Source organism: Bicyclus anynana, chromosome 7, assembly GCF_947172395.1.
Source record: "Bicyclus anynana chromosome 7, ilBicAnyn1.1, whole genome shotgun sequence".
In the NCBI taxonomy this organism is placed as follows: Eukaryota; Metazoa; Arthropoda; class Insecta; order Lepidoptera; family Nymphalidae; genus Bicyclus; species Bicyclus anynana.
The window spans coordinates 13,194,146-13,222,125 of NC_069089.1; the positions used below are offsets into that span (position 1 = coordinate 13,194,146).

The 27,980-nt window shown below is 32.9% G+C and overlaps 4 protein-coding genes across 4 annotated transcripts; 3 read left to right on the forward strand and 1 right to left on the reverse strand.

Annotated features, from left to right (window-relative positions):
- The first annotated feature begins 5,192 nt into the window (after positions 1-5,192).
- LOC112055157 (39S ribosomal protein L55, mitochondrial) lies at positions 5,193-6,197 on the forward strand. Its single transcript, XM_024095162.2, has 2 exons — positions 5,193-5,470; positions 5,952-6,197. The coding sequence occupies exons 1-2, from the start codon at positions 5,279-5,281 to the stop codon at positions 6,093-6,095; spliced, it is 336 nt and encodes a 111-aa protein (XP_023950930.1). The 5' UTR covers positions 5,193-5,278; the 3' UTR covers positions 6,096-6,197.
- A 709-nt stretch (positions 6,198-6,906) lies between these two features.
- Positions 6,907-12,375, forward strand: LOC112055147 (holocytochrome c-type synthase). The gene is made up of 4 exons (XM_024095152.2): positions 6,907-7,195; positions 7,750-7,986; positions 9,967-10,091; positions 10,999-12,375. The coding sequence occupies exons 1-4, from the start codon at positions 7,016-7,018 to the stop codon at positions 11,234-11,236; spliced, it is 780 nt and encodes a 259-aa protein (XP_023950920.1). The 5' UTR covers positions 6,907-7,015; the 3' UTR covers positions 11,237-12,375.
- Positions 12,376-13,831: 1,456 nt separating this feature from the next.
- On the reverse strand, positions 13,832-17,441 carry LOC112055125 (BRISC and BRCA1-A complex member 2). The gene is made up of 7 exons (XM_024095132.2): positions 17,144-17,441; positions 16,584-16,882; positions 16,170-16,345; positions 15,508-15,630; positions 15,262-15,325; positions 14,800-14,953; positions 13,832-14,431 (listed from the first exon to the last, which is right to left on the reverse strand). The coding sequence occupies exons 1-7, from the start codon at positions 17,229-17,231 to the stop codon at positions 14,235-14,237; spliced, it is 1,101 nt and encodes a 366-aa protein (XP_023950900.1). The 5' UTR covers positions 17,232-17,441; the 3' UTR covers positions 13,832-14,234.
- Positions 17,442-17,906: 465 nt separating this feature from the next.
- Positions 17,907-27,967, forward strand: LOC112055136 (uncharacterized). Its single transcript, XM_052882717.1, has 7 exons — positions 17,907-18,043; positions 18,143-18,240; positions 18,505-18,645; positions 19,091-19,268; positions 20,282-20,417; positions 21,411-21,640; positions 23,787-27,967. The coding sequence occupies exons 1-7, from the start codon at positions 17,962-17,964 to the stop codon at positions 23,894-23,896; spliced, it is 975 nt and encodes a 324-aa protein (XP_052738677.1). The 5' UTR covers positions 17,907-17,961; the 3' UTR covers positions 23,897-27,967.
- Positions 27,968-27,980: the final 13 nt, after the last annotated feature.

Sequence of the window (27,980 nt, forward strand, 5' to 3'; positions counted from 1 at the left end):
CTAGTGATCACGGTATATAACTTTTTTAACTGAAATGAGAGTTGCGTATCTATCTCAATTCTAAGTCTATGATCTTAATATCTCTTAATCTGTGGTTACTACGTAATTTAATCTTTGGTGATTCGATTTTTGGCGGGAATCGAGAAGCGCGCTTTTAAAATTGAAAATTTTAATTTAAAACTTTTTCAGTAATATACGTGTGAAATAAAGTGTACAAATGTAAATTAAATCAGGCAAAATGCCGTCAGACAGTGATGGTGATGCCTACGAAAGGCTAGACAGAAAAAAACGTAAAGTGCATAAGGCTGGTGAGGACGAGAGTTTAAAATATAAACCCTATATAAAGGCAGGTTATAGCAGAGCCTACACGGATAATAGCACTAACGCGGAATTCCCAGTGTTTGTGGAAAGCAGTGAGGCGGAAATTAAATTGGGGAACAAAAACCCATTAGTTGTGTCCAAATACTTTAAACAAGTAAAAGGTATCTATGAGAGCAGGCGCATTAATGCTAACAAAATAATGTTAGTATTCAAACAAGCAACAGCAGCCAATGATTTTCTCAAACATGAATGCCTAACGGTTTACAATCTTCGTGCCTTCATCCCGGCATCTTCTGTGGAGAGGGTGGGGGTTGTCAGGTTTATACCTAAAGAGTCCAGTAACCATGAACTATTTAATAAACTTTCTTCAGAGTGTGAGATTATTCATGAAAAAGGTTGTAGACGATGTTGTTCCTTTGTCAACTATTAGTGTAATTTTTGCAGGAACAACTTTACCACAATATATATATTTAGACAATTGGCGTTATAAGGTCTATACATATATTCCTCCACTAATGCAATGTTTTAAATGTATGAGATTTAATCACTATGGGAAAATATGCAAAAATATACAGGTCTGTTCACGCTGTGCTGGTGAACACCACTACAAAGCATGCACGGCTGATACATTGAAGTGCAGTAATTGTGGTGGAGCTCACTTAGCCATATCCAAAACTTGCCCTATAAAGGCAGCGAGATTAGAAAAAAATAAACAATCTTATGCTAAGGTAATTGAAATTAATAGTGTTAATTTTCCTACTCTCCCGAAGCCTCAACAAATACAGCAAAAATTCCACCAATCTAAACTAGACACACAAGAAAATTTAGATATTTCTTATTCAGATATCATTAATAATAAAAAAATATTATCCGCAATAATTAATACATTAGTTACTATAGGAAACTCAAATGACATAAAAAGCACAAGTAAAATTAAAGAAGCATTTTTGAAACATTTGAATAAAGTTTAATGGCTTCAAAGCTCATTATTGCTCAACATAACATTCAGAGTATTAATAATAAAAAACCCTTAGTAAAAACATTTTTAACACAGGAAAATATTGATATTTTATTATTAAATGAAACTTGGCTTAAAAACTCTAGTAATCTTGTAAAAATCCCAGGCTATAACTTTGTTGGAAAAAATGCAAAGAATGAACATGGTGGTGTAGGTATTTTATTAAGAAATACATTTAAATATAAACTTCTGAAAACAAAATTTTATGAAGATGTTCAATCCATAGCAATTTCTTTAGGAACCAATGTTGGTGACTTATCAATACTTTGTGTTTATTGTCCACCTAAAAATAAAAATAAATGTAAAATCAATAGACTTAAAAGTATCATCAGTGATATGCCAAAGCCCTGTTTAGTAGCAGGAGACTTTAATGCACATCATATTTCTTTTGGTTGCCATAGTACAAATTCAAGGGGTAGAAGCCTATTTGATATTTTTGATGAACAGGATCTGTGCATATTAAATTCTGGTAGGTCTACTACACTTCAGAGACCATATGCAAATAGTTCTGCTATTGACATAACTGGAGTGAGCCCAGTGCTCGCTCCGTTATGTGAATGGACAGTAGGTGTAGACACTTTGGGTAGTTACCACTATCCCACATTCACAAAAATTAACTTAATTCCATCTAAATATTCTGTCAATGATAAAGTAGAGAAATTTTTATATAATAAAGCAGATTGGGATAAATATTTTAAGAAATCCAAGGAGTATTTTGAGTATATGACATTTAATGAACTAGATCCTTTACAGTCATATAACAAATTTTGTGAAATTTTGAACATTTTAAAAAAAGAATGTATTCCGCTTGTTAAATTTGAGGGTCCAAGAACTATTAAAGCTCCCGCTCCTTGGTGGGATGAAAATTGTGCTGTAGCAGTTAAAAATTCCAAAGAGGCTTTACAATTATATAGGCGAGTAGGGTTAATGGTAAATTATATAAATTATAAAAAAATAGATGCACTTAAAAAAATAATCATTAAAAAAGCAAAGAAAGATAGTTGGAATAAACTTTGTTCATCATTTAATAGATACACTCCTATAACTTATATATGGAATTATATGAAAAGATTTAAACGAATAAATAACCAACCGAAACTTAAAAATGATGTATGGATTCCAAATTTCATCTCAAAACTTAAACAGAATAATAATAACACAAACTTAATCAACTCTGTTTTTGAATACAACAATGACAATGAAAATTCCATGTGGCTACTAAATCCATTCACCTATGCAGAATTCAATATAGCACTTCAATCAAGAAAGGAATCTGCACCAGGATTAGACGACATTCCTTATATAATGTTTAAAAAGTTACATAAAGCAGGTCAAATAGCTTTACTTAATATTTTTAACAAGTTATGGCTTTCTCAATGTATTCCAGAGAGTTGGAAGATTCAATGTATAATACCAATTTTGAAACAAGATAAACCTGAAGACGATTGCAATTCTTACAGACCTATATCGCTGACTTCTTGCATAGGAAAATTGTTTGAAGTAATGCTTAAACTAAGATTGGACTACTTTGTAGAAACTAATAATTTATTACCAGGTTTTCAATATGGTTTCCGTAGAGGTAAAAGCGCATCAGAGAGTATAACTTCATTTATATATGATATGAAGAATTGTCAATTGTCTAAATCCACAGCAGTATGTATATTTTTGGATATAGAGGGGGCTTATGATAATGTGGACTTAAACCAGCTCATCAATTGTCTTCATGAAATCGGTATCCCTGGAAAAATGTTAAAATGGCTTTCAAATTTTTTTAATAATAGACACTTTTATGTTAAGTACAATAATATACTCCATGGGATAAACCAAACTAGTAAAGGTCTTATGCAAGGTTCAGCATTGTCACCAATTTTGTATAATTTATACACCTCAAAAATTGAAAATTTTTTATTAGGAGATGTTAAAATTTTACAATTTGCGGATGACTTGTTAATGTATAGTGTAAATAGAAATATAGAAATAGCTAAAAATACTATTAATTCTGCACTGTTCCAGTTGCAGTCTTATTATAAAAATTTGTTAAAATTAAATATCAATACTTCCAAAAGTTCATGTATGATTTTTGGCAGCCCAGTGGGGAATAACATCAAATATAATGGTACAGATATTCCATTTGTAAATCAAAAGAAATTTTTGGGAGTAATTATCGATAATAAATTAAAATTTGACAGACATATTAATTATATTAGCAAAAATGCGTTAAAAGGCATTAATTTATTGAGATGTTTGACTGGAACGTTTTGGGGCTCTGATCCTAAAGTCCTATCTCTATTATATAAAAGCATGGTCAGAAGTCACTTTGATTATAGTTTCCTTGCATATATGCAAGCCAATTCCACATTATTAAAAAAACTTGATGTTATTCAAAACATTGGCTTGCGCATAATAAGTGGGGCTATGCGCTCTACACCTGTTAATTCAATGGAAGTAGAGACTTGTATTTCTCCTTTAATTGTAAGACGCATATATTTAGCTGAAAGATTTTGTTTGAAAGCTCTATCGTCGAGCTCTTCAATAGTGAACAAACTTTTGCTTCCAAATAGTCTACTAACTGTAACTAAATCTACAACTGAATCTTTACAAGCGACTGCAAATTCACTTTTGGCAGGTAAACAACCTACCATATCTATTATTATGACATATATGCATAATATTGCCACTAACATAAATGTTAGTAACGCCTGGCCCATGTACTCTTGCTCCTTTGAGAGCTTGATTATGAAAAATAAAATTCATTTGTTGAATATTACGTCAAACATAGACTTCCGGATGTTTATTGATAAAAATTGTAAATATTATTATAAGTTATATACAGATGGATCTAAAAATCAGCACTTTGTAAGTGCTGCTTTCTATGATCCACAAAAAAAATTTAGTAAAGCGTTTAAGTTAAATTCTCGATGTAGTATTTTTACTGCGGAATCTTTTGCAATTTTAAAAGCAATTTCTTATATAAAAGAGGAAATTTTACATAGTGTAAATAATTGTATTATAGTAACAGATTCCAAAAGTGTTCTTTTAGCTATTAACAATTTCAATTTTAGTTATAAGTCTTCATACATTATTTTTCAAATTAAAAATGTATTACTAGACATAAGAAAAACTGGAATGAACGTAGAATTTGTCTGGGTACCCTCCCACAGAGGTATAGCGGGCAATGAACTGGTTGATTCTGTAGCAAGACAAGGATTGTTTAATGAAGATTGTTCAGACAATATCAAAACTCCATTTACAGACTTTTATCATGAAGTGAAGAAGAGACAGAAGTTGCTTTGGCATGAACTTTGGAAAGAAACTAGTAAAAGTAAAGGATCTTGGTACGCAGACATACAAAATGAAATACCGGTGCAGCCATGGTATAACAAAATGAGTTGGGATTCAAGAAAATTCATATCAATAATAAACCGACTAAGGTTTGGTCACTGTTTAGTGCCAAGCCATTTATTCAAATTAAAAATTTATAAAGATAACAAATGCATGTACTGTAAAAAAGACGACGCAGATATCAATCACATAATTTTCAAGTGTTCAGCTTTTGGTATACAAAGAATAATATTAGCAAGTTCGATAGAGTTAGTAAAGGAAGAAAACGAAATTAAGTGTGATCCCCGCCACATTAAGGAATTGTTGAGGAACCATTTATTTTATAAGCCTGTTTTAGATTTCATTAGTAACACAATAGAAAAATTGTAAAATACAGTAGTAAATTTATATTTAGACGACGACGACGATAATTTTAAGTGCTTTGTATTATTTTTAAGAAAAATTGTAATATTTAAAGCAGGGCCTATAAGGACTTGTATCCAAGGCCGTTAAATAAATTAAAAAAAAAAAAAAATTAATCTTTGGTGGTGTGTTTACATTTTAGATTTCACAATTTTCTTTTTTCAGAATCAGTTACCATAGTGAAAAGTTGAAAAGATGAATAATCCTGGAATAAAACTGACTACAATGATATGTAATCATTATTTTAGGCGCAATTTAAACAACAATGTGGCTAGCATTACACGAATACACAGAGAAATTTTTACAAGAATGTATCCTACGAAAGTTGTTTTACCAAATGGTGCTTCAATCAACATACGATATCACGAGCCTAGAAAAATAATAAAAGTAAGAATTAGAACTAACAATGCCAATACCTGATAGTGTTACGTTCAAATATCTAGATGAATATGTATGTTGTTATTGTTCAAGAGGTTGTATTAAATTACCCCTGTTCTTCTTGGTGTAGTGGCTCTAAAGGCCTTGCAGTCCTTAGGCTATTTACTTATCTCACCTCCGATTCCTCCTGGTTGCAGCCAGGTATAGACCGAGATGTGTTTTACCTCCTCTAGGCTCATGAATCATATTGAGTCGTTCTAGATGCTTTGGTTGATGCAAACTGGGCAATTTCACTGGGAACATTATAGCAAACTTTAAATAAAGTAATGAATTCATTATTTAGAAAGAATTATGAGATAACTGCCGTTTGGTAAGGGTAGGTCTGGGCCGGGGATGGTCATTCCCCTTTAACATTTCAAGTAATGCACTTAATGGTTTGCTCGATTCAAATTAAATCAAAAATAGTAGGTAATTAATTAAATTTTTTCAGTTACCTTTAGATTTGTCTGCATTATCAGAGGATGAAAAGAAAGCAAGGCTAGAAAAAAGGAAACCGAAGCGGAAAGTTAAAGTAACTGAAATTGTTGAAGATAACTTTAATGCTAAGAAGTATTTGAAATACATAAAGAAGTAATAGTTATATGGTTATAATGTAGAATATAGTAATTTAAAACATTAATATTGATGTTAAATGTTAAATAGTTCTGTACAAATAAATCAATCTTCATCTTTACAATTTATTAATTAAAACCCTACATAAAATAATAATGTAAGTACCTTAGATATTCACCCCACATTTAAATTGTAAATCTAATAGTTTCTAGATTTTTTTGGATTTTGGATTGTCATACTATGACCTTCTGGTATAAACTCGAATTATGCCAAATTTCAGTTTAATTTATCCAGTAGTTTATAATTATAATAGACTAGGTATATTAGTGAATGTAATGATAAAAATAGATATTCTTAATAAAACAAGCAATATACCTAACTGATACAAAGCATTTGTTTAGTCCATATCTACTAAATGTATCTCTACATCCAAAGGGGGTAAGTTGTAGTAAAAGAATGGACCAAGTGACCAACAAACATGCAGAATCGTAATCTGCATGCTTTTCTGAGTTTACCACTATACAGGTCCTCGAAGAATTTTGCACACTCAATACCTCACCTCAGCCGCCTCAGCCTCACGTCAAGCCCACGGCTTGACTATACATAAGACCTGCACGCAAAGACTACCAGGCTACTGCAGTACAGTTTATTTGGAGAAGTCATCAAAGATTGCATCCTCATTCCTCGGCTCATTTAATTTAAAATATTAAAATAATATTGTTTCCATTTTTGTGAATACTGCGTTGTCTTGGCTAATCTGTGCAAAGCCAAAGATCAAAGAGGAGGAGCTAAAACATTTCTGTCAATGCCAATGTCAAGAATTAGCGATATCGAACTTCATTTGACATTTGTGATGTGAAGTTAACCCCGTGGTTTGGTATTATGATTTAACCTTTTAATATTCCTTACGTAAGAAGAAAATATAAATAACAGAAACAGAAAATGGGGAACCAAGTTTTCGCTGAAGCAGTTCCTCCCAAACTCAGCGAAGTCAATGGGAACCCTCCTCCAGAATGCCCTATGCACAACAAAGGTGCTACGCCAAAATCTGATGGTGATAACAAATCGAAACCTTCCGAATGTCCTGTTCAACATGATAGTAACATTAATCCGTATAATATGGTAAGTAATTTAATTAAATTTTTTGATTATTGACTGTAAAAAATTATAAACTTACTATATTTTTTATTTTAAAGGCGGCAATGAGGAAAATTCGTGTGTAACTATTGCCAATCACTCTGAAATGGTTGTCGTCAGGATATTAACTAACTATAAATGGCATGTGTTTAGCCAGTACACAGTAGAAGTAGATGTGAGAGGATTGCCAGCAAAATCTCTCTATAATTTGCTTAAAATGCTTGGCCTCTCTAGAACTGGAGCAAGTTCTATATTAGAGTGGATATCCAAAGCTGCTCTAGTAGGATCTTACCAAATTTGGTTAGGCAGGGAGAACAACACAAGCAGAAAAGGGGATAGTTAATTGATTGTCAAAGAATTCCATAACATCCATTGGTCACAAGTCCAGGACACTGCTCAGAATTTTTCTCTATCACGCGATGAACCCGGCACCCACAAAATAATCCATGGATTGTTAAAATATTTGTCTCAATAGCTGCTTGGCATAGAAGCACCACATTGCAATAATTTTAATTATTAACCTAAGAATTACACTTTAGATGCCACCAGCAAATCAACAACCAGCACCAGACCAACCATTCTCTCTTCCAACTAATCGTCAAGTGTCTACTATCCCTAGAGCCATGCCGGATGGTTCTACTGAGTTCTGGGTGTATCCCAGTCAGCAAATGTTCTGGAATGCAATGCTTCGTAAGGGATGGAGGTGGAAAGATGAAGACATCAAACAAAAAGATATGGAGGACATTATTAAAATACACAATGCTAATAATGAACAGGTAAGTTATATTTAATAATAAAAATATATATTTTATATTAATAACATTGTTAAAAATTAAAAAGAGGGATAAATAAATAAATGAGAGATAACAATAATAAAGCTCTGTATTAGCTAATATCTACTGATTTATGAATAACCGAATATATATAAATGATTTACCATACCATGTCAGCGGCATATGTGAGATTGTACTGTTTGCTGATGACACATCCTTAATTTTTAAGTCTGACAGAAATAAAGATAACTCTGACAACGTAAACCGTGCCATATCGCATGTGTCGCATTGGTTCACTGCAAATAATCTACTTTTGAATGCCAAGAAAACTAAATGTATTGAGTTTTCATTGCCAAATGTTAAAAAATTAGATAAGTCTATAATGATCGATGGTGAAACACTGGAAATGGAGAGTTCCACAGTTTTCCTGGGAGTGACCTTGGATTGTAAACTTCAGTGGGGTGCTCATATAGAAAAACGGTCTGGTAAACTTAGCTCAGCGGCATTTGCCGTGAGAAAAATAAGACAGTTTACTGATGTTGATACAGCTAGGCTTGTTTATTTTGCGTACTTTCACAGCGTAATGTCTTACGGTATTTTATTGTGGGGCAAGGCTGCCGATATACAATCTATATTTGTTCTTCAAAAAAGAGCAATTCGAGCAATATATCAATTAAAATCACGCGAGTCCCTTCGTCAAAAGTTTAAAGAAATAGGTATACTAACAGTAGCCTGTCAATATATATATAACAGTATAGTATATGTAAGACAAAATATTAATTTGTACAAACGAAAAGGAGATTTAAACCCACGTCTTATTAGACACGGGCATAAGTTAGTTATTTCTGCATATCGTCTCCAAAGAGTAAAAAAATCTTTTGTAGGTTTGGGTGTACTCTTCTATAATAAGATCCCCAAGACTGTGATGGACCTGCCAATGCATAGCTTTAAGCAATGTGTTAAAAAACATCTACTTAGTCGAGGGTACTACAACATTGATGAGTTCCTTAATGATAAAGATGCTTGGAGGTCGTTGGATCAGCTTCCACCTTCACACAGAAAGTAAAACTATAAAAAATGTAAACAGTAATTGTTATTAATTGTAAATTATAATACTGTATGACTTTTTCAAAAGAGCAACTGTTGAGTTTCTTGCCGGTATCTTCTCAGCAGAACCTGCCTTCCGAACCGGTGGTAGAATCTTTACAAATAGTCAACTGACGTGTCAAAAGTGCTTGTAAACTGAGCCTACTTGAAATAAATGATTTTTGATTTTTTTTTTTTTTTTTTTTGAATGTTTGCATTTTATGTATAATCCAAATATGTTAGTTTAAGCCATTATTTAAATAGTAGTAGAGTAGTTCTTTACTCCCTTATGAGTAAATTCTCCAAGTTACTTGTTATTACCACATTAAGGAAAATTACTAACAAACATAAGTAGTATGATTATAGTGTTTTGAAATATGTTAGTTTATTAAATATATCTGGAGTCTTTCAATCAACCAAATTTATTATCTCTTCAAGATGAAGGAAAATTACTAACAAACTGAGAATAGATAAATAATCAAGTTCTAGTATAATAGTTATTGAAGACATAACTTCTAGGTAGTTTAACTTTAATAAGCTTGAATTAAAATCCCAGAAAAATCTGTTCACTTACATTAACAGGATTTTTTTTTAGTATTAGAACTAATACTTGATATTTCAAATGTATCCATAAAAAAATATTTTTTTACACAATACTAAGTTTGAGCATTTTAAAAACCAAGTAATATTTAATGAACACTTGAGATGCTTGTAATAATAATAACTTTTGTAAAACTTGGATAGTCTCAGAGTACTAAACACTAATTGAGTAGAACTGAGGGTTTAATATTTTAGTATCATACATAAAAATAAACTAAACTAAGTTTATTTTTATTATAGTTACATACCTAATTATATTACATCTGATTTAGAATTATTGTTTGTTTAAACTAACAGGCTTGGCAAGAAGTTTTAAAATGGGAAGCACTACATGCCAAAGAGTGTGGTCACCCCAGGTTGAAGAGTTTTGGAGGGAAAGCCACACAATACAGTCCAAGAGCAAGGATTCGAGCTTTGCTGGGGTAAGATCTATGTTACTTTACCTAGTGATATATTGAACTTTGACACTCACCAACAAACTGCATGTACAGTTTGGCGACAGTCTGAGAGAATAAAAAAGACTACAAAATATTTTCCTAAGCAATTCTCATATAAAATTAAAAATTTTGAGTTTTACTGTTAATTTTATAAAAATGTTTGTATCCTAAATTTTTTCAACATTATCAGTATTAGGGCCAACAAAACAATAAAGGTTTAAGGTAGTATTATTTATACAGGTTTCTTCCATACAGACAAATGCTCCTAGCATTTGCCGGTATAGAAGGAGGGCAGTATGTGCAGAATTTTGCATGTATGCCCCACCTCCTTGGCTAGCACTTTATTTATCATTCTTTATTCATCCATATAAGTTCAGCTGTTTAGACGTGAAAAGATAACAGACAAACAAACACAAAGACTTCCTTTTTGTATTCAAAATATTTGTATGGATTGCATAATTCATAATTGTTAAATAAAAATATGTACTATTAAAATAAATCAGTTGAATATATTTTACAATTTGAAGTATTGTGAGTGTTATTCATATTAATTGATTATGAAATACGGCTAAAACTCAGAAGATGAGTCTAATGAAGATGACATTAATGAACCGTCGGAGAGTGTAACAGAACCTCCACTCCCCACCACTCAACCCCTTTCCCAGCGCGCGATGCGAGCTCGCCGCTGCTCGCCGCTCGCATTCGCAGTTAGATGGTGCTGAGTTGCAAGAACCAGCTCATGACTAAGGGCCCGTTATGGGTTCGAAACTAGTCGGGCATACTGCGAACTCATATCACGTGAGTTTTAGCCGTGTTTCATAACCAATCAATTGAATATAATATATTAACTTTGGACTTATTTCAGAATTTATTTATAATTCTTTTTCTTTAGGTATGAGTTGCCGTTTGATCGCCACGACTGGATTGTAGACAGGTGCGGTAAAGAGGTGCGTTATGTAATTGATTATTACGATGGAGGTGAAATAGACAACAAATATGAATTTGCTTTACTGGACGTCAGGCCAGCTATGGATTCACTTGACAACATCTGGGACAGAATGAAAGTGTTTTATATGAGATACAGATATGAGTTGATTGACGATAAAAAGGATGATAAACTGACTAATTAAAACTTTTGCAGTGTTATTTAATTGTAAAAATAAGTAGATCTTAGTACAAAACTTACATCCAAATATTTTTAGCAATTATTGTTTTTCTTTTAAATTCACTAAAAAAGGTATTTTGTTACTAACAACCTCACCTCAACATTATCTGTGTTGAATTATAATGTAATCTAAAATCATGGGTTAGGTTTAATTCCTATTCCTTGAGTCAATTTATGATTTTTTATTTTTTAATGGGTTTGGTAGTATATGCCACATAAAAACTCATGTGATTTAAGAATAAACCATAACTTTTGCTAGTTAGTGTAGTAAAATCTTAGGCTGCATTGTCATTAGCGAAAAAAAAAACAAAACTAATAAAACTTCATATCAAGTGAGATTGTCTTGGGTGGGGTGCTCCTGTCAACAAAAGTTGTTACTGCAGTCACTCTTTGTGATTTGTAATATTTATTTCTGTAATATAGTGTAAAGTATTATTTTTTAAAACATCATGTTAGTTTGTGTCTGTTTCAGACCAGTACCTTTGGACTTGTACCACACTCAAATTCAGCAAAAAAAATTGTCTGTCGTTTTTTGAAGGGGACTTGATAAACTCACACATCAGAAATATTTAACACCAATAAATATATCCTGTGTACTTACACTACACACAACTATACACTACATACTTTAAATCGTAATACACACACATCTAATTTTAACACAATCAAACATTGATTCTATAGACTCAGTTTGTATAAACACATTAGATCATGATCATATACTTTTGACAGAGGGGTAATGTCTAGTGAGGCAGGTTCTATGGTACTTGGTCTGAGGTGTTTGGATATAAATTGATATACTTGTAAGTAACTGTTTGTGGATCAATCACATGGGAATGAATAAGATAGTATATTAAATATGCCATGCTTGTGTAGAGTAGTATTTAAATAAGGCAGTGTGAAACGTTTTTTATAAGTTATATTTCAACCACTAATAAAACTATATATCTAACAAGTTTAATGTAGTTGTTATTACATAATACTCGTATTACTCACTACTATAGATGTACAAAAGATTATTATAATAATTAAAAATCAGAAATTACATGATAACAATCCTGTTTCCTATTGGAAGTAATAAATAAAATGTTATCGCATAATAAATAGTGGTTTTATTTTGCTCAATTTTATTGAGTTACTTATTAAGTTGATAGTGATACTTCAATAGTTCCGTAGAAGTGTAATTCTATGTTGGTTAAATATAATATTTTTTTCCTGAAATATACCTGTAATAAAATAAATAAAAAAGAAACTAGCTTGCTTTAGACCACATGACTGAAGTAAAACTTCTTTCAAGAATAAAATAATAAAAACAAACCGCCATCTATGAGCCTCATGCATAATTACATCATACCGGTTTTGATACAGTTATTGAAGTGAACAAAAAGGGATTGTTTCAAAGTTATCTAAGAACGCCATCTACTGGTAGTTTAATGATTTAATCTAACAAACACTGTGTCGCTATGCGTGTAGATGGCAGCACGCTTTTAAAAGCCTCACCCGTAATTCATTAAAACTAATATCATACAGACCAGGCGCTGTGAGGTATTAAGTATACATAATTCGAGGATCGCCATTCTGATTACAGTTTTGAACTCTTTCTGAGCACCCTACACCCTTTGGTGCTGAATATATGGATTCAACAAATGATTTGTATCAGTTTTATTGACTGTTTTATAAAGCATACTAGCGGACCCGCTCAAGGTTCGCTTTGACTTATTAATTTATTTATTTGCACTTCTTCCCTATCCCTACCTTACACTACCCTACTCCTACCCCTATCCTACCTCTACTCTATCCCTACCCTACCGCTACCCTACCCTATCCCTGTACCATAAACCTACCCTATTCCTGTACCATAAACCTACCCTACCACTACAATACCCTATCCCTATACCATACCCCTACCCTACCACTACCCTACCGTAGGATTTAGGGGTTTGAAAAATAGATGTTGGACGATTCTCAGACCTACTGAATATGCACAAAAAATTTCATCAAAATCGGTCAAGCCGTTTCGGAGGAGTATGGCAACGAAAACTGTGACACGAGAATTTTATATATTAGATATTTTTTTTTAAATGTAACTAATATAATTTAGTTACTTAAACTTATGTGTAATTTCGAAACTACTGAATTAATTTAACTGAAACTTGACATTATGAAGAAAGAAGGATACTACTTATTAAATTTTCATGGAAAGTCCTTCATTTTTGAAGTCCAACGCGCGTAAAGATGTTTTGCAGACCAATGAGGAATATAAAGCGTTATTCGAATCGCATGAATATTCCCTACAACTTTTGTATTATTAAGTTAACAATGTTTTGTTAAGTATAGGTAGTTATATTTCTATGCAGACACAATTTTTGCTTAAGATTCATTGCATGAGATTAGATGAAGTAGAATTACGAAACAATGCTTAACTTGGTATAACAACTCATGGATCTAATATAAAACTCTTTATAAAATGCTGTCTAGTTTCAGTAACTCCCATTACAACCAATATATTTGAACAAGCAAATTATGAATGTTAAAACATCAAAATAAAAGATATATTTACAAGTATATATATTTATTAACATGTTATTTTAGTTACAGTCTGTTTTTGGAAAAATTTCTTTTATGTTGCTTACAAGAGGGAGAAATCGTCAAATAACGCAAAACCGTCAAAGTTCCAGGGTAACAGGGTATTAGAAGTTTATTTATACACTCACCATAGTTTCTACCACTGGGCGACCACTAGTATCCTAAATTCTGTACCATTATTCATATAATTTATATTATTTTTTCGTTAGTTTTGTTAATTATTTTAATTTACACATGACTTTGTTTATTTAACTTAAAATTCACTATTTTATATTTAATTTTGAATAAAAAGAACTTGGGGAAGTCCGACAAAGTCACCCAACCGCACGTTTTTATTTGTTAATACACCAAAAGTTATTATTACCAGTTTTATGTGGTCATTCAACATGATCAACATCAAAAATTGACTGACTTTCAGTGCAATCATTTTTAAATATTTCCACTTGTTGTTCTATGTAGAGTTCAAAATTACTATATGAACATCCAGGTAAAACTTTGAACTTTGGTTTTCCTTTAGAACAGTGATATACAGACCGCAGTGTTAACACTGGAGGCTTTTCTGGGAATTGAATAGCTGAAAAAAATAAAAAAACATTTTGATTTAACAAAAAAAAGTGTTACTCTAGATTTAGTCATCATCAACCCATATTCGGCTCACTGCTGAGCTCGAGTCTCCTCTCAGAATGAGAGGGGTTAGGCCAATAGTCCACCACACTGGCCCAATGCGGATTGGCAGACTTCACACACGCAGAGAATTAAGATAATTCTCTGGTATGCTATATATCTGGTATATAATCCTAAAAGAAACTGAGGTGGAAATCAAACCCAGAACCTCTGTGGAAAACCAAAGGATTTTCAACTGCATCGGAAAAATAATCAAAATCTTAAACTGCTTAACACAATATCAACAACATTATATTAATCTACATATAAGTTTTTTACCTATATCTATTTGTAGGATCCAATGAAAGTCATTCATCTCAAATAAGAAAGCAGCACTATTTGCATCATGCTCTAATATGGCCCCCTCATACTTGACAATCAGTTGAGCTAACAATTCACGTTTCAATCTGTCATTGTTCAGAAGATCTTGAATCTACAAAATAAGAAAAAACTTTGAAAAATTGAGCAACTAGGGTAAAAAAAATAGGTTTGAATTGAGGATTACAAGGTAAAATAGACTCCTTTCGGCAGACCATAATAAAAACTGACTGACACTTCATCAATTACGTAAATACAATAACCCTTCTTGCAGGCAGGTAAAAATAGATACACATACCAAATCTTAACATTTCGTTTTGACTTTAAGTATAAAATTAGTATTAATTACAACATTTAACTTAATTTTTATGAATAAATACAAAACAATTTTGGGTAGCTAATATTATAAATTGTATTGTTTACCTTGTTATTTAATATTTCTGTAACAGTTGGAACATAATCCATAAGTACCCCCGTTTGGTGCATCCTGAAATAAAAAAGTATTTGACATTGAGTTCTATTCCTGCCCAAGAAAAAAAACTTATATGCAGTGACTATATCTTCAAAGGCATGCCTTTGAGGAAAAACATGGTGAATTATGAAACCAAGACCTGGTAATAGTAAAAAATTCATATATTATTATTTTAATATTTATATAACTATACTCACATAGGTAAGGATATGTTTCCCAAAACTTTAGTCAAAAATGGCGATAAAATTAGTTCAGCGTTGGTAGGGTTTGGGTATTTAATAAGTAGTAATGCAGTATCAATTCCTGGATTTTGATCCGTTCTGAAAGAAAAAGTAAACTATCTTAGAGTCAAAATATGAAGTACTCCATCTTAGGGCACCAAGCAACATTACTTGTTAAATAAATGTGAAAGTTTTGATCAAATATGTTTGCTATACCACAGCCAACAAATAAACTGGCCAAGTGGCCAGTTACTGACTTGGTTAAGTTTATTACTTAACCAAGTCAGTAAGACTTAACCTCCTCGATGAAATTAGGCATATAGATTGTTGAATATCTCGAAAACCACAGATTCTACTTTTTGTCCTGATATTACTACTAGAACATCATTTACACAAGTGAAACTGCAAAGTACAGCTTTTAGCTATGTTCTTTATATATTTTAAATTAGTCTATACTATTTAAAACTGCCTTTTTAATTAGTCACTTTTAAACATGCTAATGCTTGATTTTAGGGAAGTAGAAAATAGGAAACGGTGGGGTTTTAGTTGGTAAGAATCCAATACATCTTTACATCTCTGGGATGAGATTTCCTGATAAAAAACATAATAAGTTTTTACAAGTAGTCAAGAAAACTCACCCCTCATTGTATAGTTCAGGAAGTCTTGATGTGTCTACTTTAAGTTTAATGAGAAACTCCACAATGTGGGGCCCAACCCACACTTCTACATCTTGTTCAGTTATAAGAGCATTGCCTAATAGAGCACTATATTCAAATGAGGCTCGAGAACTTTCATCTTCATTTAACTTCTTTACCTAGAAATAAATGTTATTATCATAAGAAATTTATGAAGCATTATAAGTAAATACAATGTAAAGACAATATTATATTCAAGCTAAATCTTAAAAAATTACAGTTTTAACTTTTAATAAGTCTTTAATATTTCGAAATTTGGAAAAATATTGCATGTTTATCAAGCCAAAATTAATTCAGTATTAAAGTAAAAAAAAATATTAAAAATTAGCAAAGTAAGTATAATAATAAGCTAATTACCTGATGAATTTTATACATTGCCACCAATTCTGAAATAACTTCTCCCAGTGATTTTGGGTTAGAAGAATTCCATTTAGCAAGACTAGGTACACCGTTGACCAGAATCTCTTCATCTGCATTGCTTAAAAAGCTTTCATCATCAAATCGAAAATCTGGTGCAAACCATGGTGTTGAAGCATCAAAAATAATATCCCACTTTAACTTTTTGGAGCAATATGGAAGCACTAAACGAAATTGACTCTCTGCATTGTTTGCAGAGCCCCCAATCCTTTCTAGGTCCACTTTTGTTTTACATAAACCTGTTAAATATAAGAAGTTTGTAATTAACATCACATAACAAACTAGTAATAGTTAGAGTGTGTACTACTCAGAGCTGGTGTTGTCTCTTTTAGTATTAAACAAACTGTTCAGATTTGACCGTTCAAGAACCGAAAGTAAGATAGTTTATGATTCCAAAACAGGAAGTTCTTTCTAGATAAGTCTTGTAGAATAAGTACCTTTGAAATACAATTTTGTAATATACGAGAGAGTACCCGAATTAATTTATTTAATGAACTTACCTAGCTGTAAGTCCTGATATATATTATGAACATACGGACGAAACACTGGAGATATATCATTTATAAGACTATGATTTTCTGTTGACATGTTAGAAAACTTTACAATAATTATTGGTAATTGTAAACAGGTTACAAACAACAATTAAATAACTTGTTTTTTTGTAAGAATCAAATATTACGCGAATATCACATTCACATTTTAATATATCACTTATTAATTATTATCGCATAATTCATTTGGATAATACAAATAATTCATTTAAATTGAATTTTGAAATCACCAACAAAAGTCATCACAAACACAGACGTCAAAGTCAAAATCTGTCAAATGTCAATCAAAAACTCAAACCATTGATAATGCCCTTTTTTTGATAAACTGGCTTGGCTTTGACTTTAATAATAATTTCTTCCTACTCTATGGCTCTGGAATCTAGCCCTTTTGAACCTGTAACACCCATAGATTTACGAGTCGGTACAAGTACAAAAGTATCTATAGCGATATCTATGTAGTACAAGAATGTTATTCATGAAAAGAAGAAATCTTTCAAATGTATTTTTAATAATTTTCACATTTAAGTGGTTTCTTTTGAGGTTTTAAATGCATTCGAATACAATCAAAAGAATAAAAAGAATTAAATTATTATTGTTTGCTTAAGTCCACCCCTGTAAAGCAGTGCTACCATGTTCGAAAATATTTGTCAATTAGGCTTATTAGTCTGTGGTTGGTCTGGGAGTTCTTTAATTTTTTCTATAGTGATCTGTGATTTTTAATCTGTATTTAAATTCTGTTTTTTTTTACACAATTGTGTAAAATAAATATGAAAGACATGAATTCCACAAAGAATAATATTTCGGAATTAATAAACTTAGCCAGAAAATTCAATTGCTTTTATTTATCAGGTGTGTGGCATAAACGTAAAACTTTTATTTTGGCAAATCATGATTTAAAGAATTGTCCGTTTTATCGGTTTATTCGCTAATGTTTTTTTTTCGCCAAAGGTTTGCATCAAGGAATATGTAAGCCGTTTATGGTTGCTGGACACCAGGTGGGACTTATACGCCCGGATGTTCTCAAGTATTTGCATAGATTCCCGGAGGTACATACTTGTTATTTATTACAGTACTAACATGATTTAGTGTCACTTCCAATGAATGTGATTTCTAATACATAGTTACCTTTATCTTTATAACTTCATAAAGTTTTCTATCCTAGATAAAAATATTGTGTTCAATTTCGTACATTACGAATTTTGGTGCTAATTTGTTACCACAATTCACCATGTATAGTCTCTTGAATTTAAAAGAGAAAAAAATATAATATTATGTATTAGTTGTGGTAGTAATGGTGTTTTTGTTTATAGGTGTTCAGGATTACAGGAAAATATGTAGAACTTAACCCTGCATTTAGAGATTATCAGGAAAGAACATCAAAAGTAGCTGAAGTATTAGGAAGCTTAAGAAAGGAAAATGAAATTTGTGCCCTTAAGGGTTGGCGTGATGAGGTATGTTCTATAATTATATTTTTGATTTCTTTTTATTAAATGTAAACTTATAACAAGAGATAGAATAAAACATAAGCACAATTTACAAAAAATTTAATAAGGGCAATCTGACAAAAAAACCATTTTTACCTATCTTTGTATGTATCCACATTACCTCTAAACTAATTCAACACATTCATGCAGTTACACATAAGAGATTATTTATCTGAGCAAGATATTTGCCTTTAAGTGCACACAGATTAAAGAATGATCTAGAATGAGTCTTTACAAGCAGCATGGTGAAGCCGGTCAAACCCATAAAAAACTAACATCTCCTTGATATCTCCTTGATATCTGCCTATTATTATTTAATCAGTGTATGTGAAACATAATTTTTTGACATATACTCTAGTTTTGTCTCAAAAAGTGAATCTTGTTACTGTTATTCTTTTAAATATTTTTTTAGTGCTTCGAAGTCAGTACCCCATTCCATCATGAGAGTCTGTTAGAGATGGATAGGAGTGCTGTATGTCTTTTTGGAATAAGAAATTATGGAATTAGCGTAAACGGCTACCTGTTCCATCCATCAAAAGGCCTCTGTATCTGGCTACAACAGAGGAGCTTTACTAAACAGACGTGGCCTGGTAAGTTATTAATACTCATCTACATAGAAATACTTAAAGGAATATTTCTTCTTCTTCTATGCCTTCTTTTTTTTTTTTTCTCCTTTCTCTTATACTGTTACTCGTTCCATGCCTTCTGTTCTTTTAATTTTACATGCCCACACATATTGATGCATATGGATTAAAAACCATGTTTGGGTCTCTGTTAAGTACCAGAGCTAGAGTCATAGCACAATCTACTCTGAAAGGAAATATTTTGCCTTGCCATCGACTCTTAACTCAACTGAACTGGACTACTCATTCCTGAGGCAAAGCATTACATTACATATGCCAATCAGTGTGCAGTAAGAAGTTTCATACGAAGAATACTGAATGGCTTGATTTAATAAAGTAATGATTTCTATCAGAGTTGATAGTGTGTAACCTTTATGCTGTAAGTAGGTCACACCACCCACGCTTACAACACATCATTGGTTAGATATGGTTCCCACTTTTTTATCAATAAAATTATCAATATATATTTCAACTGAACCATACTCACCTTCACTACTACTATGCACTAATATTATAAATTCGAAAGTAAGTTGTCTTTTACCTATTTCCAGTTTAAACATTGAATGTCATATGTGGTTCAACATAAAATTACAAAATAATTAATAATCATAACAATTTGTAACATAGTAGCATTATAATAAACAACTTTTGGGAAACTCCCCTCCTACCAACTTGTATCAATAATGAGGTTATTAAAAATTAGTAATCAATTTAAGCCTCTATAGCTCAATGGTAAGAACGGCTGGACTCATCACCGAGAGGTTGTGGTTTGATTCCTGCCCCGTTGGTCTATTGTCCCACTCCTAGCAGTCTTTCCCAACTGGTTGGAGGGTAATGGGAATATTGGTCATATTATAAAAAATATTCTTTTTGAATTAAAAAAAAAAAGTAATAATGTTCCATAGATCCTGGGCTATCCGTTTAGATTTCAGTCAAGGGCTAACTTGTGTTTTATTTTAAAGTATATATTTTTTTTGTAGGTAAATGGGATTGCTTTGTTAGCGGAGGTCTGGCCGTCGGGTATGGAATACTCGAGACAACTATAAAGGAGGTAGCCGAGGAAGCTTCTGTGGTGGGGGAGTTGGTTAAGAAACTTGTACCTGCTGGCTGTGTCAGGTAAAAATCACTTTTAATAATTTTTTATGCTCAACTAGCGGACGCCCGCGACTTTGTCCGCGTGAAACTCTAACCCTACCCTACCCTAAGTAATGTTCGTTTTCTGGTTCTAAGCTACCTCTTCACCAATTTTCAGCCGAATCGGTCCAGCCGTTCTTGAGTTATAAATAGTGTAATTAACACAACTTTCTTTTATATATAGATTGTAGCTCCACTCTAATTTGCGACATATTTTGCGAAGAGATATAGACAAAACGTCAACCAATGGCGGTAAAGTAGTCTCAGTCCCAACTGTACCTCTTTAGTTCTTCGGAAATAATAATCTCTTTCGATCCAACGAAACAAAATAGATATAGCGATATTTCCGGTTGTGCTGCTATTGGTTGACATTTTGTCCATGTCTCTTCACGAGATACGTTGTTTGGTCGCATGTTAGGCCCTCTGCAAGACAATCTCGTGAAGAGAAACAGACAAAATACAACCAATGGCGGCGTAACCGGAAATACCGCTATCTCATTCATTGCATTGGTATGAAAGCAATTGGGACTGGTACAACTCTGACGCTATTGGACAAAATTTTGGTCTCTTCACTGCTCGCATGTCTGAAAACAAACGATCTACCCCAAATAATGTATGGTATCCTTTTAAGAAAAAAAAATTACTTTATTTACCCGAATATCATAAAAATATTCAAACCTTGTCATCATTCCCAACCAAAGTCCAGGACTTGTGACCAATGAATGTAGGGTTAAGGAATTCCTTGACAATCGATTGGAATATTGAATTAAACAATACGAGTATTACAGCTTGGCAACTTCGTTCGTAACACTCCCAATAAGCGTGTGCGATGAATGAAATGAAACCGACGACTGATGCATCTCACGCACGAACGATTTCACACCCGTACAGTCTTTCCCCTCGTCGCCCGCCTATCATCGGAGTGTCATCAACAAACTTGCCAGACGATAGCATAGATAACATTTTTCATTTCAGCTTCTACTTTGAAAGTGAAAGAGGCCTGTTTCCAAATACAGAATATGTATACGACCTGGAGCTTCCATTAGATTTTTTGCCAAAGAACGCAGACGGGGAAGTTGAGACTTTCGAGCTGTTGACAGCCGAGGAGTGTGTGCAGAGGGCGCAGTCTCCTCAGTTCAAGACCACGAGTGCACCGGTTCTGTTGGACTTTCTCATTAGAAGAGGATACATAAACCCTGAGAATGGTAAGTTACATTCACCTGTTTGTCTGGCCTTTAATGGGATTTTAATGGGTCTTTCACTGGAAATGAACTATTTAGTAACTTTGTTTATTATACAGGATGCTAGGGAGTATGTCTATACTCTGGGGCTCTATTCTTTACCGAAAATTAATTTAAAATGTTCAAAGAACATGTGTTCTAAAATATTTCTTTTGTGAATAGATCTTAAAATGTGTTCCTTATACGCATCCTTAATGCAATGATAGATAAAGGTGTGTTTTACATGTATAGTCGGAATTATTTGAAATACTTTTGTATGAAAAAATTACTTAAGCAATTCAGCCACTATAAGTGGACTCGTCAACACCTTGAAATTATGGGAAATACTCCCCAGCACCCTGTATAACTCGCTAATGCGAGTTTCGAATTTACTTCCATCTCTCACTGTCTCATCATAATCAACCCATATTCGGCTCACTGCTGAGCTCGAGTCTCCTCTCAGAATGAGAGGGGTTAGGCGAATAGTCCACCACGCTGGCCCAATGCTGATTGGCAAACTTCACACACGCAGAGAATTAAGAAAATTCTCTAGTATGAGGTTTCTTCACGATGTTTTTCCTTCATCGTTTGAGACACGTGATATTTAATTTCTTAGCTGTCTCACTGTCTAACATGATAATATAGAATGAGAAAATTGAGGTGAATTCGAAATTCGCACTAGCGAGTTATACAAAAACATTTTTTTGAATAGGTTTTTTACTCTCCACAAGTTGTTAGCCCTTGACTACAATCTCACCTAATGGTAAGTGGTGATGCAATCTAAGATGGCTAACTTGTTAGGAGTTGAATGAAAATCCACACCCTTTTCGGTTTCTACACATCATACCGGAACGCTAAATCGCTTGGCGGTACGTCTTTGCCGGCGGAGTGGTAACTAACTACGGCCGAAGCCTCCCACCAGCCAGACCTGGATCAATTTAGGAAACCTCAATCGGACCATTCAGGGATCGAACCGAGGACCTTCGTCTTATAAATCCATCGCGCCACGAAGGCCGTCTAAAATATTTACAGAATGCTGGCTTATATCCTAACAGCATACAATTTTCAGCAAGTCTGCAGTTTGAACTGTACATATCAATTTTAATGATTCATTATTAGTTTATTATTATTTTTATCCTCCTGGCATGCACTTATTATTTTTACTTTTAATCATGTTTTTGGTTGGTGGATTGCCTATCAATTAATATAACATATATTGATAACAAGGTTTCAATATTAATTAAATTTTATTCTTTGGTCTCTTAAATTTAGTGAAAATTACGGCTGTTTAGCTTTTGATTATGAAGTCCTAGGTATTGAGTGTTTCTAATTTGAAGGCCGAACAAAAGAAGGACCAACAAACCTCCTAGCAATATGCAGAATCGTAATCTGCATGCTTTTCTGAGTTCAAATCTTTAAACAGAATGCGGTCTTCGACTTTTTAACACTCACAGCGCCTGGTCTATATGAAATATTGAATAAAATAGAATACACTGTATTTGTTAACACAACACATTGAAGACTTAAAACTAATACACGTCTTGATAGTTATAACTATTATTTATACTTTTAAATAATGTGTTGTGCCAATAAAATGGATCAACGCTGATATTCTTCCATATTGAATTTTTCTTTCTACCAAGAAAATGATAGAAGCAGTACAAAATTGGGAAGCTGGTGTTGTTACGCCGCTATGCCTCGGAGAGTACGTCAACTAAATCAAACAAGTATAATTAGAGCAGCGTGGTGGGTCCAAACTGTATATCCCCTCTACTGGCCTGGCCCTGTTGTAGGCACTTAAAATACACAATTTTGTAAAAAAAAATTGTCGTGATAGACCCCGTGGGTATGACCTCTGTCTCCGACTCCGACTCCGGAGGGTGTAGGTTCGAATCCGGTCCAGAGCATGCACCTCCAACTTTTCATTTATGTGCATTTTAAGTAATCAATACATACCTGAAAATTGCATACCTGAGAATTTTCTTAATTCTCTGTTTAAAGTCTCCCAATCCGCATTAGGCCAGTGTGATGGACTATTGGCCTAATCTCTCTCATTTGAGAGGAGACTCGAGCTTAGCAGTGAGCCGAATATGGGTTGTTAATGATGATTAATTTGGTTGATAATTTCCAGAGCCGAATTACCGACATCTCGTGGAGTTGCTTCACGTCCCGCTGCAGACTATATACAAGTGCTCTCTCCCGGACTTCACCACTAACGGCGACCTACCCAATCTACAGTGAAGCCGCTCCAGGCACTGAGGTTATGTTCAATTAGTTACATTGTATTACTATTGTATTGATTTTTAATTAAATTAAAATTTATTGATTAGAGTAAAATTTTTATCGGTAATTGTGTAACTGTGCCTCGTCTTAGACGATCTGATTGGGCACCATTATAATATTATTATAATTCGTATTATTTATGGCCTAATTTATAAAATCTTAATTTCAGATACGACTTAGGTAGACTTTAAGTATTGCCTAAGTATTGAGATTGGTTTTATTTTCTCGTGTAAGGTGTATATTGACCAAGTCCTTTGTAATTGTGTAGTGTAAAGCTGAGCGCTGATATGGTACACCGCAACTGCTGGAATGTTGATAAAACTACTGTTTTGTAATATAATTAAAGTTGTGTTTTTCGTGACCACTTCCTATAAATTGATAAATCAATGTCACCTCTACACTAAAGTTGGTGACCTGTATTGTTATTATGTATCGATAAAACATCAATACAGTGGCGTAACTAGAGAGTGTCAGGGTTTGCAACGCCACGCCAGTTCAAAAGTATGTATATTACGGAAAACAGTACAGTGATGTAACTAGAGTGATAGCCCAGTGGATATGACCTCCGATTCCGGAGGGTGTAGGTTCGAAATTGAACCGAATCCGGGGCATGCACCATTAACTTCCAACCGGGGCAGGACTGACAACGCCATGCGTCAAGTTCAGAAGAACAGAGTATTAAAAAGAAAAAAATAACAAAATTATGGGGCCAATCCACTGATTTTAACACAGGCTTCAGAAATTTTAGATATGGATTACTCGACCACTCCATGTTTCATCGTGAGTGTTTTAAGCATGACCAACACAACAAATAAATACATATGTAATGGTATAAAATTATTAATTTTTGTATTACAAAATACGCAAAAAAGTTTGTTAAATTAAAGATAACAGAGATTTCTACCAGATTATTAAAATATCTTAGCTCTGTTTTATTATACGGTTAGAATTTTATTTAAAAAAACTGTTAACGAAATACACTGTTTATTAATTAAATGTGTTTGAACAATGTGAATAAAAACGGTACTAATCTATGCAAAATAATTTTACTTGTAAACTGTACTTGTCAAATGTCATGTCAAGGTCAATGTCGTACTTATTCTTGATAACGTACATGTAATATATTAAATTAATTATAATAATACATATTATTATGGTTATAATAGTAACTATTTAACAGTGGCGTAGTGTGTATTCATTAATCTAGACGTGGGAGCAGTCGTATCAGCAAAGGCACTTTTTGTAGTATTTGTTCCCAAATATTTACCCAGGTTTTTCTAATATATTTTTGGCATGATCTAAAATTTAATTCCCGAAAATGTTAGATCCTGTTTTTGAAATAACGAAAAATTAAAAAAAAAATTCAATTTTATTTGAAGTTAGTGACAGTTTGCGCAATTTTTGCGTAATTATCTCATAGTAGCGGTCCTTAAAAGTAGGTTAAAAAATCAAATCCGCCTCGCAAGGATCATGGGTTAGAGTTTGCCTCCCTAGAAAAGCGGTCGATCACTGGTAAACAGTAACTCATGACTTTATCTCCACAACTAATGTGATAATTACTCAATTTGAGATATCTGCACTTTATAGAATCTTGACTACGCCGTTGACAAGGTCCCTTTTAATGCGAGACCGTGGGCGAGTGACCACTGCGCCCACGCCTAGCTACGCCACTGTTGGTTAGAATATGTACGTATACAGTACGTTGCGGTGAAGTGTCTATACGCGTGAGCTTGTATTGGAAATTATTATACGCCATGATAGTTTAGCTAGGGATGTTTAATTTCTGTGATACTTTACCAGTTGGGTATAAGGTATTTGTATGTTACTTTAGTTGGATTGATTACCTCTTTACTGCCTTTTGCGAAGCGTATTTATTGTGTTTTTTTTTTAAATAATCAAGATTATAAAAATTGATTACCGGTTAATCATTTCGATAGTTTTTTTTTCATAATTCATAATCGTCAAATCCGTGTCTAGTCATATTATTATACAAAACATAAAATCATTACCCCATCATGTCTTGATACAGTCAGGTAAACAGTGAAGGATGAAAAACAGTTGAAATATATTGCATTTGGGCAAAACTGAACCAAGAACTGTATTGACATTACAATTTATGTATAGCCAAACTAATGTAAAACATTTTCTTTAAATCATTATTAAATCAACTTATATGAAACGCCAAAAATTAACCAATCACACAAAAATACTTACCCTTATAAATCATCATCAATTGTCATCACATTCTTCATTATTCATCATCACATTCTCCATCATCCGTCATCACATTCTCTATCATCTGTCATAACATTCCCTATCATCCATCATCACATTCTCTATCGTCTGTCATAAAAATCTCCATCATCCGTCATCACATTCTCTATCGTCAGTCAACATTCTCCATCATCCGTCATCACATTCTCTATCATCTGTCATAACATTCTCCATCATCCGTCATCACATTCTCTATTATCCGTCATCATATCCTCCATGATCCGTCATCACATTCTCCATGAATTGTCATCACCCCAGTTCACACTTAGGCGTTAAACTTCCAGTGATACGTTTAAACACTTTCCATTTTTATCACTGAATAAGATTTACATTCCCAAATGAAATGTGGTGGTTATTTAAGATCAATCATCTACGTTTTACAGTTTAACGCCAACTTATAAAAACATTTTGAAAATTGTAACAAATTATTTTTAGTTATGTTAGATATTTTCTTATTATTTGTTATAGAGACGATAAAATATTATGTTTTGTTTAATAGATTTGTTTCGACCAGAGGCCAAACATTTGATTTTGGACTCGTGTGTTAAGTGTCCTTGGGCCCATAAACAAAACATTTATTCATGACCATACTGCTCAAACGTGTACTTATAGCGAGTCAGGCAAAGTTATGAACGTAGCGAACTATGTGGTTGGTGTACGTATTCGGTGGGCCGTTATCCTTCTAAGCTATCTACCAGGCTCACATGATAATAAATATACTCCCTGAAAATTGTCCGACAAGGTTACTACTAGATTTTGAAGTACTTTTCTTTATATACTCTGCAAAAATCGGCTGAGTTTGTAAATTATTACAACTTTAAAAAAAATTACAACGGCGTTGGTTTGAACGTTGGTTTGACACAATAGTACGAGATCCGGCTTAAGAGATATATACCCTGATCTGTTATTTATTTGGGATGAGAATTAGAGAATATTTACATTGACACATTGACAAATAGGTTGCCTTGTGAAATTGCGCCAGGGTAGTATTAAATGATTTAATTTATTTAATCTACTTCCTTCACTAGTTAATTAAAAAAAACAACCTAGTTAATAGAATGTACCCACCAGAATTTAAAACGTAAAGGTTTCACATTGTAACTGTAGGTTGCCAGATATGAACGATTGAGTAATATTATTTAAATACCCTCATTAGTTATTAAGTCATCATTCGTGTCAAACGAAAGTTCATTTTATGCTTAATTTAACTGTATTAAGTAAGTATTAGATCTAGTTCATTTTATATGAAAAATGTGTCTGGCCGCAATTTAACTAGGCAACCTATTTACAATGTGTCACTGAATGTTATCTATCATTTATTTCTCATTACTAATAAATAACAGATAAGGGCATATATTTCTTATGTCGGATCTTAGACTACAAGTATGGAGATTCAATGCGGGCTATCTGCTAGACCACGGACCAGTACCGATATCGTTGGTTGGTGATATGAGCTGATTTTTGCAGAGTATGGTAATAAGTATTTTGTTCATGGGCCCCAGAACTATAATCACGTCAACTCGCCTAATACAAAGTTATTAATATAGATTTAGTGTGTCTAGTTACGTCAACAGTTTTATACGTTTCTATGGAATAATGTTATTGGCGATTAACTTTTTACTGATATTATTGTACTGCATAGATAATTTACTTGAGTAATAATAATAATAATGTAATCGTTTATATTTACTGAATTTAGGGAAATAGCGCTTTCCTAAACGAGCAGAATGAATAAAATAATAAAATAAATGAAAATTTGTTTTATTTT

Bases quoted from the DNA above. Each gene is read 5' to 3' on its own strand.
- LOC112055157 (XM_024095162.2), top strand. From the start codon at position 5,279: ATGAATAATCCTGGAATAAAACTGACTACAATGATATGTAATCATTAT. The intron at 5,471-5,951 runs GTAAGAATTAGA...AAATTTTTTCAG, and splicing joins AGCCTAGAAAAATAATAAAA to TTACCTTTAGATTTGTCTGC.
- LOC112055147 (XM_024095152.2), top strand. From the start codon at position 7,016: ATGGGGAACCAAGTTTTCGCTGAAGCAGTTCCTCCCAAACTCAGCGAA. The intron at 7,196-7,749 runs GTAAGTAATTTA...ATTACACTTTAG, and splicing joins ACATTAATCCGTATAATATG to ATGCCACCAGCAAATCAACA. The intron at 7,987-9,966 runs GTAAGTTATATT...TTAAACTAACAG, and splicing joins ACAATGCTAATAATGAACAG to GCTTGGCAAGAAGTTTTAAA.
- LOC112055125 (XM_024095132.2), bottom strand. From the start codon at position 17,231: ATGTCAACAGAAAATCATAGTCTTATAAATGATATATCTCCAGTGTTT. The intron at 15,631-16,169 runs GTGAGTTTTCTT...TTTTTCTTTCAG, and splicing joins CCTGAACTATACAATGAGGG to AACGGATCAAAATCCAGGAA. The intron at 14,432-14,799 runs GTAAAAAACTTA...TATTTTTTTCAG, and splicing joins GATCCTACAAATAGATATAG to CTATTCAATTCCCAGAAAAG.
- LOC112055136 (XM_052882717.1), top strand. From the start codon at position 17,962: ATGAAAGACATGAATTCCACAAAGAATAATATTTCGGAATTAATAAAC. The intron at 18,044-18,142 runs GTGTGTGGCATA...TTTTCGCCAAAG, and splicing joins CAATTGCTTTTATTTATCAG to GTTTGCATCAAGGAATATGT. The intron at 19,269-20,281 runs GTAAGTTATTAA...TTTTTTTTGTAG, and splicing joins TACTAAACAGACGTGGCCTG to GTAAATGGGATTGCTTTGTT.